The sequence below is a fragment of the Centropristis striata genome, chromosome 12 (assembly GCF_030273125.1).
Source record: "Centropristis striata isolate RG_2023a ecotype Rhode Island chromosome 12, C.striata_1.0, whole genome shotgun sequence".
Lineage (NCBI taxonomy): Eukaryota > Metazoa > Chordata > Actinopteri > Perciformes > Serranidae > Centropristis > Centropristis striata.
The window spans coordinates 23,920,933-23,935,352 of NC_081528.1; the positions used below are offsets into that span (position 1 = coordinate 23,920,933).

Genomic DNA, 14,420 nt, shown 5'->3' on the forward strand with positions numbered 1-14,420 from the left:
TTAGTATGCTGAAATGCCAACATTTGCTAATTAGCACTAAACACTTAAGTACAAGTGAGGCTGATGGAATGTCATTAGTTTTGCAGAATTTGGGAAATTCTGATCTGAGGGAGTGCTAGAGAAAAAACAGAGTTATTGTAATTTATCCTGAGGGCGACATCAGTGTGTGTACCAATTGGCATCATGATTCATCAAATTGTTGAGACATTTGATGAAAGAGCACACTTGTGAACCTCGTGGTGGCACTAGAGGAAAGTCAGAGGAACGTCAAAGTCATTAAGAATCATCATCTGGGGGCCATGAATGTTTGTTCCATAAGTCAAACATAGTTGTTGAGATATTTCAGTGGGGACCAGAATAGTAGAGCAGCTGACAAAATGAAATTTCCTTTGATGGAGAAATCCTGCTTGCTTGGCTTCAAATATTCATTAGAACGATTTTAAAGGGTAAAAAAGTTTTGCAATCTAAACTGTCAAAATCTGTCCAAAGTCTTTACATGGCAAATACAGGAAACTGGAAGATGAATGGAGCTTTAAATGTACACCTTCCCTGTTCAATGTTGATGTTAACCCTACTTCAGCAAGTAAGGACAAGCAACAACATATATTTTTTAAAGTCTGCAGTTTAACAGCATATTAATGCCCCCCTTCCTCTCATCCCTGAAAGAATTAAGGAAATAGGAAATTATAACCGTGACATTTTGTTCAACCACAATGTGATTATAGTGCCTTGTGTTTCATACAGATACCAACTCCTTAAGAGCGTTTAATTATTTTCACTGCTAGACAGAGTTCAGAGTGTTGAAATTAGTAGGAAAACAAGTGCTGTCACAGAGTTTCATCAGCCTAAATTGAGTCAACAAGCAGCATCCTTTTTAAGCCAAGAGCAAACTGCTGTGAAGTGTAAGACGGATGTGACTCTTGGTTTTGGTGGCCTCTGAAGAGACACACTCGAGAATGTAAACCGTGTTATACAAATACAGCACAACAATTGATCACAAAATGGTAAATAAGGGGTTCATGCCATTAATTTGTCTCTTATTAATAATAGCACATAGGTTCATTTACAGACTGCCCTTTCTTTGAATTGCCATTATCTATCTATCTATCTATCTATCTATCTATCTATCTATCTATCTATCTATCTATCTATCTATCTATCTATCTATCTATCTATCTATCTATCTATCTATCTATCTATCTATCTGTCTGTCTGTCTGTCTGTCTGTCTGTCTGTCTGTCTGTCTGTCTGTCGTCTGTCTGTCTGTCTGTCTGTCTTCATATACATTATGACTGTAAAACAGGAAAAGTTTTTTACATAGACATATTTAAAAATGTTTGTTTAGATAACACCTTTTTTTAATAACGGTACAACACAGATATCCCTTTACAGTCATCATTGGGTTGATATTTTAATGTTAACTAGACATCATAAATACTTTTTGTCGTGACAAATGAGGGCAAGATAGTTTTGAAGAGGTGACATACTTGTGGATCACCTGGTTGTAGCTCCTCTACAGTGTAATCACTCTGCCTGGAGGAGCCGGCGAGGCAATGTGGAAGGCGCCACTCTCACTCTCTGCAGATGGTGCTTGGGCTTGTGTGTACAGGGGTTAGAGAGAAAATATAAAGTGGCTTTCAAGTGTAAAGCTAGCTAAGGATGTGGTCACCTCATATACTTTACTTTCTGTCCCTATATTGCTACTCTAGATTTGTTTGAAACAATTTGGCCCCTAAACTGGGTCATTCAGTACTGATGGCTACATATTTGCAAATGGGAAAGAAAAATGTTATGACATGGAGTTACTTCCTCTTGCTTATTATACAGTAGTATTCAAAATAATAGCAGACCAATGTGACTAACCAGATTAATAAAGGTTTTCGTATATTTATTAATGCTACATGGCTAACAAGGTACCAGTAGTTGCAGTAAATTCTCAGAAAACCAACAAGACCCGGCATTCGTGATATGCACGCTCTGAAGGCTGTGCAATTGGGCAATTAGTTGAAAGGTGTGTTAAAAAAAATAGCAGTGTCTGCCGTTGACTTTACAAACTCAAAACTATTTTGTACAAACTTTTTTGTTTTCGAGGATTTAGCAATCCTGTGAATCACTAAACTAATATTTAGTCGTATGACCACAGTTTTTTATAACTGCTTTACATCTGTGTGGCATGGAGTCAGCCAACTTGTGGCACCTTTCAGCTGTTATTACACTCCAAGATTCTCTAACAACATTCCACAATTCATTTACATTTCTTGGTTTTGCTTCAGAAACAGCCTTTTTGACGTCACCCCACAAATTCTCAATTGGATTAAGGTCCGAGGATTGAGCTGGCCACTCCATAACATCAATGTTGTTGGTTTGGAACCAAGATTTTGCTCGTTTACTAGTGTGTTTGGGGTTATTGTTGAAACACCCATTTCAAGGGCATGTCCTCTTCAGCATAAGGCAACACAACATGAACTCTTCAAGTATTTTGACATATGCAAACTGATCCATGATCCCTGGTATGTGATAAATAGGCCCAACACCATAGTAGGAGAAACATGCCCATATCATGATGCTTCACTGTTTTCACTGTCTACTGTGGCTTGAATTCACAGTTTGGGGCTCGTCTCACAAACTTTCTGCGGCCCTTGGACCCAAAAAGAACAATTTTACTCTCATCAGTCCACAAAATGTTCCGCCATTTCTCTTTAGGTCAGTTAATGTGTTCTATGGCAGATTGTAACCTCTTCTGCACATGCCTCATTTAACAGAGGGACTTTGTACATAGATTAGCTTCACACAGACGTCTTCTAACTGTCACAGCACTTCCAGGTAACTCCAGACTGTCTTTGATCATCCTGGAGCTGATCATTGGCTGAGCCTTTGCCATTTGGCTTATTCTTCCATCCATTTTGATGTTTTCTTCCGTTTTCTGCCATGTGTCTCTGGTTTTGCTCTCCATTTTAAAGCATCGGAGATAACTTTAGCTGAACAGCCTATAATTGTAAGCACCTCTAGTTTTCCCCTCTCCAATCAACTTTTTAATCAAAGTATGCTGTTCTTCTGAACAATGTCTTGAACGAACCATTTTCCTCAGGCTTTCAAAGAGAAATGCATGTTCAACAAGTGCTGGCTTCATCCTTAAATGGAGGCCACCTGATTCACACCTGTTTTTTCACAAAATTGATGACCTCACTGATTGAATGCCACACTGCTTTATTTTTGAACAGACCCCTTTCAACTAATTACCCAATTGCACAGCCTTAAGAGCGTGCATATCATGAATGCTGGGTCTTGTTGGTTTTCTGAGAATCTACTGCACCTACTGGTACCTTGTTTGCAATGTAGCAATAATAAATATACTAAAACCTGGATTAATCTGGTTAGTCACATTGGACTGCTATTATTTTGAACACTACTGTATGTTGTGCTGAGTCTTATTCATTAATTTACTGTTATTGTGTGTGTAATATTTGCCACTTGTGATCTTAATCTTATGATGACGAATATTTCCAAAGAGTTGTGTTCTGAAGATGCGCCAGTCTGACCTCACAAAGCCACAGTTTCATTTCCAGAAGACATTTTAAATGATACGTCTGTGTGAATATTTTTTTGTGGTTCGCGTTTGACAGTAAATGTAGGTCAAATTTAAAAGGTGTGACATCCTACCAGATAGACATTTACATATCTGTAATTTTTTCTGGTGAGATGGGGATTTACCATAGCTGCAGTGCTTTCCACAGCCAAAGGATTGGTTTAATTTGTTTTGCCTTTTTTAAATAATATGAACTGACTTGCTTCAAACAACTAGTGTGTGGAAACACAATGAAGCACTGAAAGATCCATCAACTAATCATGAGGTAATGATTGCACTGACTGAGGGGCATGAAGAAGCAATAATGAGAAAACACATTTGACCGCTTTCAGCATCCCAGGAGATAATTACCTGATTTCACTGAAGGTGGTTTTATCTTTTGTCCTCGAAAGTTGCATTAAAATAAATTAAGGACCAAACGGCCACCTGCGGGTTTGAAAAAGGAAGCCAATGCGGAAATGCATTAAAAGTGTATTCTTTCTAATGGCCAGCAGGAGGGGGGACTCCCATGGATGAAAAAAGAATTGTAAGTTCTATAGATATCTGAGAAGATGACCCAACGTCTCACTTGATTTATTACCTTAGTATTAAAATAATGAGTTTATGGTCTCAAGTCTTCAATACAGATGAAAAAAATGTTCACTTTGAACTTGCACATAATAGCAAACAACATATACAGCATAGCATTTTGATCATTTCTAACTATACAGTTAATAATTCTTCTATTTAACAATACTTAACTTTTAAACTTAACCTTTCAACTTCCTTGCCTTAATGTGACGTATCACCAAGTCAAATTCCTGTGTACTTTGTACATTTGTCGAATGTGAAATTCTGAACATGTTTTGCCGTTGTCAAGGTAGTTAAATGTCCCTAGAAAGTACTACAGGATGTAAGACCTTAGGGTTGACATTGAGATTCAGTCTAAACATTCAAAAGCAACATTATACTTAAAATATATTGGATAATTAGGCTGCTTGTATATTTTGTTGGCTCTGTTTAATTTCAAAAGTGCTAAAGCCATTTCAGGAAATGTCCTGAAAAGCCTTTATAGTTCCCACCATGGGTCCAGACTTCTAATTGTGACATTGAACTTTAATTTAAATCAGCTTTAGGGGACAAAACTGATGACTGTCTTCTTCTCTTTGCTTTTGATTGCTAGGATTGTTGTAGTAGAGAGTGGAGAGGTACTGTCATATACATTAATATGTTTGGAACGAGACTGCAGTTTGCACTCTAACCACCATGCTTCAGTAAATAAACAGTCCTGGGAGTGGTGGGTGTCAGCCTTATAATGCAGGATTCATCTGAAGGCAGGCAGGCCAAAATGCATCCCAAATAAACTCCTCTCTTTAGATTAAAGAAAACATCTTAAGATGCCATTTTACTTTTAGCTGTACTCCTTCCTACCCTATACTTATAAAGACATTAAACATCATTTATCTTGAAGTTGTCCGTGGTTATGCGTTTCTTTTTTAACGGGTCGTTTATTCTGCATGTCTTCAGATGAAATATTGATTCAGTCTTGATTGGCCTGTGATGGCCAGTTGAAAAAAAACTTGCGGCTTTCTGTGTGTAGCCATAGTTAGTGTGTCTAACTCAGCTTTGAACATGATGGAGCATGTCTTGGAAACAAAATAGACATAAACCTCACTGTGTGGAAAATTATGACTATATTTCATATACTATAAGACACCAAGCACTTTTTATTCAGCACATGACTGGTGATTTATTATCGCCTGCATGCTGTAAAGATAATAGAGAACAGATTAAGTGTAGTTAAATGGGCCTTTTTCAGATTTAGCCTCTCAAGTGTGAGAGAAGATTGTAGAGATTGTACAGTTGTAAACTGTAGACATTTTATACATTTGTGTGTACATTTATGTGTGTTTATGTGTTTATTTAAGTGTGTGTGAATGTGTGTGTGTCTGTATGCAAACTCGACACTGTTGCTAGCAGAACTAATGCAGGTGAAGCGAGGCAGAAAAGAGCAGCGCTAATTAGTGTTTGGGTTGATCAATGTGAGCTGAGGACGTTTGCTCTCTGGTCTGCTGCTGCTCCACCCCATACGGAGACATTGACTCTGTAACCTTTGCTCGGATGGTCTGGTTGCACAAGCTCTTTCAGTCACTTGGCCTGCTTGTCTCCCCCAACAATGGGCGACAGACTCTGCAGGAACTCTGGGCTCTGAGATCAGTGAACAGCAGCGAGCTATTCTGGCCTGGTTGATTCCTGGAGGGAAGACTACAAAGACAAGTTACACTGGTGGGTGATTAAAGGGGCATCTTATGCACTACTGCATCACCCTCAAATTATTTAAAAAATCAGGCTACTTTTGATTATCTGAAAATGTTTTGGACTAGCTAAGTAGGCCCAAACATGTACTCCTATACTCCTATTGTAGGTATCATACTCTTAAACAAAAAAACAACCTCCCCTAATGTACCTCAGTTCTGCAAATTGAAACCACTTCTGCTATTGTTGTGCTTCCCTTTCTTCTGCTGGAGTTGTGTTCACTATGAAAAGAGTTTATACGAACAACCCCCACCCCCCTCTTTTGTGGTATTCACAACCGCATAAGCGGAAATTTTCTATGAGCTTTGAGTTAACACGTTGACGTGTTTGATGAAGTTTTCACAAATGACAGAGGTCATGGAAGTTCAATTTTCGGTGGATGATGAGTTAATAAATTGCTGTATGGCTGTGAAATATTAAAGCTCGGGTACTTTTTTTAAGCAGTGGGAATTTCCAACGTCAATTTATGCTTCTCTGCATCAATTTCTGGTTCGAAATGTCTTGATTTGTGAAGAGGAAAGCACCAGTCAAAGCATCAGGTGACAATTCAAGGTTTAAAAATATAATGGAATACAGACAGCCTTATGCTGTAACCCTCTCAGGCATTCTGAATTGCTATCAAATTTGTACCATCTTGTATTCATGAGGTGCACCTGAATGCACAATGAAGTCCCCGTCTGTGAACGCTGTGCAAAGCATTGTTGACGTGCAAGTTGAGATGGTGTGACAGCAGTAATAAAACAATGGACAGAAATACAATTTGCCCATGATGAAAGAGTGAGTGATTAAGACATAAGGAAACAAAGCGCCCGTCAAACCTGCTCAAGGTTTTTTCCCGAGCAAAGCAAATAAACTTCATCTTGTAAATCCACTGTAAAGCCAATGGGCTGTCCATCGTTATAGTCAAACAAACACAATGTAAATACATTATTCCCTAGCAGCCCTACTGTGTCTTTAGCTGGCGGCTAAATGCTTGTACTGTGTAGTAAGTGGAGTAGTGTGAGCCAGACAGCTCCGCAAATTTCTATAAAGTCTTTGGCAGTTGTTTTATTGTGAATTTATGGAATTTCATATAGCTCTTAAGTAGCGGAGGCAGAACACTGTGATGAAATCCTATGTGGAGATCTTGTGATACTCAGCTACATTGTCTTCGTCAAACCATAGAGGGGGCTGCCTGGCTAACATAACGTTTGGAGTATTCAGAAATAGGCTTTACCACTTTGTTTCATCTAGACTATTTATTACCGGAAAACCTCTGTTCAGTGGTAAATATCATTATTGAGATATGAAATTACCTATATCAGGATGGAAGATTTAGGCTGTATCTTCCAGACCTAATTGCCTAATATTAGTCGCATAGAGTTTTCTTTATAATTTTATGATAATCCGGAAGAAAATGTTGAAGAAAATTCCCAATGCCCTCATCTTTTTTGCATTTCTTGCATAATGTTTCTTGCTAAATTGTTAGCCTCTGTGTTGTCATTGCCTGGCAGTGGCTTTCTCATGACTTGAGCAGCAAGCATATCCCGTCCACGACCTCCCATGTCGGATAACAATGAGCTCACAAGTTCTATCAGTCAGCAAAGTAACTGTAACTTCAACTACAGTATTCAAAAGCACAGTTCCACTTTTGATGTTACTGCTTCTGTAAACATCCATTTTAACCTGCCTCTCGCCAAGAAATTGGATTAACCAGTTATCTCTCAGACACTCAATCTCTGCAATTTATGTTTACTGGTGACACCGTTCTCTGCGTAGTGTTTATATACTGTATGTCTTACCAAAAGGGCACTTTAACTGCTTTTATTTGATGTGACTAATGTTGATTTGCACTCTCACTTCAGCAATATTTTAGATTTTGTTGTATTTTGTCATAATATACTATAATATTAGTATAAGGACTCAGTTTTGCTAAATAGTGATGTAAAAATGATATGCAGTACGTGATCAGCAAGTTAAAAATCAATTTTTTTCTTATAGGAAGCACACTGAAATGACAGATAGCCCCTTAATTGATTTGCATGTGTTTACAGAAGCGTGAGCTCATGCTGTGTGAGCACTTTGCTCCACATGGAGGCTAATGATGTTGCTGGGGAGTCGAGCCCCTGATGCCACAGTAATCCTGCTGATTACAGAGAGGCAGCACACAGCCGCTCTCAGGGCTGATCACAGAGCTCAGGACAGCAAACTGCAGTCACCTCACAGGTGGCCTTCAAATATGTGGGCTTCTGTATATGAGAGAGACAGACAGAGTGGGGATAGAAAGTGGGAGCAGACTATAGGATACAACATGCAAAAAGCACATTAATTTTGCAGAAGATCCTGTGCTTCCTTGGCTGAATGAACACTAAATCTCACTCTGACATCAAACCTGCTGCTATTCATATCACTTTTAACATCCATGCCCTTTTTGGCTGGTTTTCAAACCGCTGCATTGTCTTATCCCATCAGTGAACAGTTAGAGGCCACGTTAAGGAAGACTCGAGCTGCTGCTGTACTTCTCATGATGTTTCCTAATACTCCGGAGCCCTACAGGTATGAGCTTCAAACAGGCACGAGGCGCCTCTGTCTCCTCCGACAGAGCATAGACTGGGACTAATCGCAGCGGGCGCCACACACCTCAGGAAGGTAGCAATTTTCCATCATTACCGTTAAATCCTGCTTAAAAGAACCGGATTCCACAGACCTAATTACAAGGTGTTAATAATAACAATGTAATGACAGTCATTTTAAAGCCTGCCAAAAAACCATAATCCATCTCCCAACTTACTCTCACATTTAAGTGTGCGGTTTCTCTGCAGTCATATTTGAGATTTAAAAGCACTATGATTTTTATTGATTACCATTGTGATCACTCCCACAATTGTTGTCAGGTCCTGCGAGTTAGGGCTTGAATGAGGAGCTCTGTCAGCTTTTGTTAAGTGGAAATACAGCTCTTTACATGTCACAGTGATGCTTTTCATCCTGCTGCTGCTGTTGAAAAGAGACAGCCGGGCCAATCTAGCAGTCTAATTGCAGGATGGTGTAGACGGGATTGATTTACATCTATTAGGAAGCTTTCTTTCACATAAAACATGCTGTGGTCTCATCTTTTCTTGGGTTTTAATTTAGGACATCAAGCTTTACTGTTTTTCTTTTATTTCCAACATCAGCCAAGTGTTTGCAGTTTGCAGAATGAATACAATCCGGTCTGTTACTGCCAGTTACTCTGATTAAAAACTTGCTCCCATGAAACAATCTTCTCCCTGCATAATTACTGCTAAATGAGGCTGATGTGCTGTCTAGCTGGGGGTGTGGCACCACAGGCCCAAACAAACCGTCCAATCACAAGTCTTCCCAAAACCCCGGGATCAGGACGCTTCATTGACTGGAAAAACCTCCCAAAGTTTTTTCCAGCACAACTTTCGAACAACTTACTCACCCTGTGGAAGCTGCAGGTTTGCACTCTGTGACAAAAAGTTATGCGTCTTCTGGACTGGAATTAGATATCGATCCCGGCCTTAAAAAGAAAGCATGCCGTCCCCTGGAGACTGGAGAGACGAGTTTCTATCAGATGAGGATCTACAGGCAGCGCGGCCGAAGAGGCGCACGGCGCAGGTGTCCTGCCTGCCCTTCAGCGTGGAAGCGCTCATGTCCGACAGAAGGCCGCTGAGAAAAGATGGACTTCACTCTTTAGACGATAATCAGACGCACAGGCCGGTTGAGTTTTCCAATCAATTATCATCGATTAAACCAGAGCCGTCGGAGCGAGGGGTCTGTGCGTCCTGGATATCCAGCCCCATTAAGATGTCAACACCACCTCGTAAGTGATCCGGATTAATATATGGCAAGGTTTATTAATACGTATCACTGTCATAATAATAATGGCACATGTAACCTTCTTCTGCTGTCTTAAATCACATAAATACGTGACATTTAACGTTTAAAGAGTTAATAGTTTAGGATTAAGGAGAAGTAGGCTGAAGTCTGATAAATCTATTCATAAATATGCAAGTTCAGTCATTTTTTAAATATATTTTTTTATAAAATAGTAAATGTTAATATTTATAAATAATTGTAATATTTCATACTTTTATTTATATTTGTCTGTTTAGGGCTTCATCCCGTTATAATTAAAATAATAAAAAAAATATAATCCATTTTTGATTAATTATGTAAAAATGATAACAAAAAAATTACAAATTGCCATCGTTTTTCACCAGAGGTTAATGAGGTGAGATGATCAACTGTCCATAATAAAGCCCATAATTAGTTTACAGAGACATAAAATGGAAAATAGCATTACATTTCTAGAAGCAGCAAACAAGTTTTTCACATTTCCTTGATAAATGAACCAATCCATTATCAAAATTGTAAAAATTCTACACTGTAAAATTCTAAAAGTAATTTTTCTGTCAATTGAGTAGTTGAATAATCGACTAATGACTTCAGCCCTTAGTCTGCTATTTGGATTTATTTAGGAGTAGGCTTAGGGTTAACCCCAAAAAACTTTGTTTGTTTGAACTGATGTAGTTTTGGTTGTGTTTTAGCCACATGCTAAACAAGCACAGTAGCAACTAGAAGATGACACAAGAAGATGTTGCCTTTAAGAGACAGCCTCAAATATGCATTTCAGCCTTACAGTTATTTTGTTTTAAGCTAACCTGGCAGGTGGGTTTAAAGAGATTAAACCAATTTAATAGTGTATTAAAGTTTCATTGTACATTTATCTCTGCCAAATTCCAGTCTTTCATCTCTCCCATGTCCTCCAGGGCAGCACAGTCCAGCAGTGTGCTCTTTAAGGAAGCACAAAACCAACCGTAAGCCTCGCACTCCCTTCACCACCACGCAGCTCCTGGCCCTGGAGAGAAAATTTCGTCAGAAGCAGTACCTGTCCATTGCAGAGCGGGCTGAGTTCTCCTCCTCTCTGTCTCTGTCCGAGACGCAGGTCAAAATCTGGTTCCAAAACCGACGAGCTAAAGCCAAAAGGCTTCAGGAGGCCGAGGTGGAGAAACTCAAAATAGCAGCTGGCATTGGGCCCAAAGCTGTATTCAACCTGGGCTTCCCGTCCTTAAATTTCCCCCTCAGTGTGAACCTGCAGACTGGATCAGCAGCGCTCTACGGACTGGGCTGCTCATACGCCCGCAGTCCCATTCTCCCTGCTGCACATCTGGCCATGTACGCCTCCCAGGTCGGCCACAGCCTGTTTCACCTCTCCTGAGAGGAAGCAGTGTTACAGAGACAAAGTGATGTGGATGTGTGTTTAAAAAAGGGAACAAGAGTGCATGGTGAAGTCAGGCACCTTATAAAAGACTTGATTAAGGACTTGAAGCTTTATGATCTTCACTTCAGCTATAAGGGGAATTTATTAATAACTTTTTACAAGGACATGACATCACTAGGAATCTTCTTTGCCTCTATGCTGATTCAGCAGAGGCCACTGATAATGTATGGATATTGATCAGGCCACGTGTATCTGATCATTGTCCTGAATACCAGTTTTCATTTATCAATTTTTAATACTTGCTCTTCTCTCTTGGATGATTCCAGCATTGGGAATTCATATTTTCAATTGTTAGCCTGACAGTAAATATGCAGGGATATTGTATATTTTACTCCTTTTTACAATAATTAGAGGCTACAGTTGGAGAATTACATTGCCGGATGAAATGCAGGCTTGCTTAGAAGCCAAAGCTCTTTACAAGTGACACATATTTATTTATAATAGCTGTTAGAGTCATTTATATCCTAATGCATAGTTACATTCTTTAAACTCTATATTTTATGTGTTTGGCATTACATTAAAGCTTTTAGTTAACCTTCTGCTTTGTTCTCTTGTTGATCTCCTCTTTTACCTGGTGATTGTCTCATGATACGCAACGTTTAATGGGTGTCTGAGCTCTCCAGTGCAGTCTGGTGGCCCTTCTGTCTCTGACTTCCTCATCGCCACACTGATGATGCCAACAAACCTCTTAAGCAAACCTCTGTGGTGAACAAACACGCTTGAAATTTGTTGTTTATGCAGTCCGAGAGCAGGGGCTGATATTTCGATTCTTTCCCTCTCACAGCAATCTGATCTCCACCGGATTGATTTTTTTGTTGACATTTAGTGTTATGGATCACCTTCAGAAGTCAGCTACTTCCTACATCAACCATCATTTCCCATCGTGGGATGGTATGGGTTCCACAGCTGACAATTAGACGTAAAAGGATTGTTCAGATTGATTGAAGTTTATCCATAGTCAGCGTATTAACTGCAGTAGATGGAGGTCAGCATGTGAATCAGAACTATAACCATTTAAAACTCACACTAAAACTTCACACACAAACTAAACAATTAATGTAGAAGTAGAGCATCTACTCCTGTGTTCTGCAAGGTAAAATTTAGTCTGTCCTCCCATCAACAATATATACTATATTTAAGAATTTCACCGTCTGCTGTAATGCGGCCGCCGCCATCTTGCTGACGTAGTAGTTATTGACAGCCTTGCAAAATTTGAAAGGGTGGATTCCCGCAGTTGGTTGGAAGCTGGGGTGAAAACTAAAGTAAACTATTTTTAACTTAAGTTACGCGAATCACGATTTTTACGTAACTTGCCGTAGTCATGTGACCCTTGTAACTACTTCATTTCCGGCATTTACATAGATTTATTTACTGTTTAAATTGTCTTTTTTAACGCCTTACCAGGACGTTTTTGTCCCTAAACCTAAGGTCAGTGGTTTTACAACATAAATCCACAGAAACTGCAGTTTTTATTTATTTATTTTATAACTGTGGAATGTACGTACACGCCTTTTTAAGTGCGTTGTCATACGTTAATATGTGCCCTGGAATGCGAGCTGCGATACGTGCTGTAAGTAGTTGCACTGACACACAACCTCTTCTGCCGTTTATGTTGGAGAACTTGTTGTAAAATTACTATTTTTCTCAATGGAGTCTGGTGGCTGTACCTTTCAAAAAAGTATGCTATAAAATCTTTTGAGCCTGCTGGATCTTTAACTCTTGATCATAAATGATCTAGTTTTATCTGAGCTACTCTGCTCATTGCTGTGAATGACTTTATTTCTGCCTCTCCTTCCCTTATTTGCATTAACTGCTTAAGAAAGTGAAAAAATACCCCTTTTTACTTACACAGTAAACCAGTTTGGCCTAACTAAGTGTAGCACTCTTAAACACTTAACATTTACTCTTAAGCTGAATATAAACTTGCACCTTGCAGATTATGGAACTGTTATTTGGAGAAAAAAAAACAAAAAACTGTGCATCTTAAAAAATATCTAATCTGGGTGTTGAAGTCAAAGTGCTTTGGCGTCTTTATGAAACTTAATGTTGAGTTTCTGTATTTATTAATCAAGGAACCCTTGAAGTAAGGAAGATTTGCACAACGAACCACAACACATTAGTCGAACCACTGAACTATTTAGTTTACTAATCTTCTTTGAGCTTTTCTCTGGAGATTGAAAGCATGATGTAATGCTGTCTGGCCGTCTGCACCTCACATGTATGAATACGTTGGGATCCACTGTATGCATTGTGTGGGTCGATGTTTAACTGGGTGGCCTGAGTGGGGAGGTGTTGCCCTCTTAAATGAATATTTATCCAGACAAATTTCCCCTAAAGATGTGAAATTATGTCTGCAAAAATGAATGTTTTCTGCAAATAGCACATCTCACGTTGTCTTAATTACAAACATGTGTTTTCACATTGCTCTTGGACACCACCGAGGCTGAGATTTATTTGTTTGATGTGAGCTGTATTTTTAAACTGTATACTTTAAATGAACTCGATCTCTCGCTGTGAAGTTCGTAACACAGCATTATACCAGGCTGTCCCTTTGCAGTCCCTGGTTTAATTGTCCTTGTCCCTGAATTCTGACTCCAAAGCTCTGTGAAATTATATGTGTAGACTCAGTGATAACAGCACAGCCCTCTCTCTCTCTCTCTCTCTCTCTCTCTCTCTCTCTCTCTCTCTCTCTTTCTGTAAACTTGGGAAAAGCTTGTTACCATTAGCACATATTTCACAGTCCATTTGCTCCCCTCCATTTTAAAATGAAACCCGACATTAAGCTGATAGTGAGGTCTTTAATGGCTTTGATTGCCCAATAACCCCAGCCTCCAGTTTCACATGTTTCCGATGGCGGAGGAAATGATCACAGCACAAACTGGAGCAGCTGACCCCTGGAAAAGAATAAGAGAGAAGATAAGGTCTTAAAATGACTAAAAACATAAATATAAAACAGGTCAAATCTGAATCAGCATGCACAAATTTGACAATTATTATTTTTATGGAGCTTTGAGAGGTTATTGAAAATGCTGACTGAGCAGAATAGTCAGATTCATACCCACAGCCGAGAGAGTGAAGGGTCCCGAAGAGCTCAAAGAGGCTTAAAGGAAAGGTTCACATTTTTTACGTCAATACTGACACGCTCGTATGTAAATTTAAACCATTTTTGGTCACTGTCTACACCGGCTGTGAGGAGATTCTTTCCTGACCCGTTTCCAATGTAGGAGAGGGTGAACAAAATCCACAGTTCTTCTCATGTTCAGCTGATAATGATAA

General features: G+C 39.2%; 1 protein-coding gene across 1 annotated transcript; it reads left to right on the forward strand.

Annotated features, from left to right (window-relative positions):
- Positions 1-9,280: 9,280 nt before the first annotated feature.
- LOC131982047 (homeobox protein MSX-2-like) lies at positions 9,281-11,678 on the forward strand. The gene is made up of 2 exons (XM_059346603.1): positions 9,281-9,683; positions 10,633-11,678. Exons 1-2 carry the CDS (start codon positions 9,395-9,397, stop codon positions 11,079-11,081), a joined length of 738 nt encoding a protein of 245 aa, XP_059202586.1. The 5' UTR covers positions 9,281-9,394; the 3' UTR covers positions 11,082-11,678.
- The last annotated feature ends 2,742 nt before the right edge of the window (positions 11,679-14,420 follow it).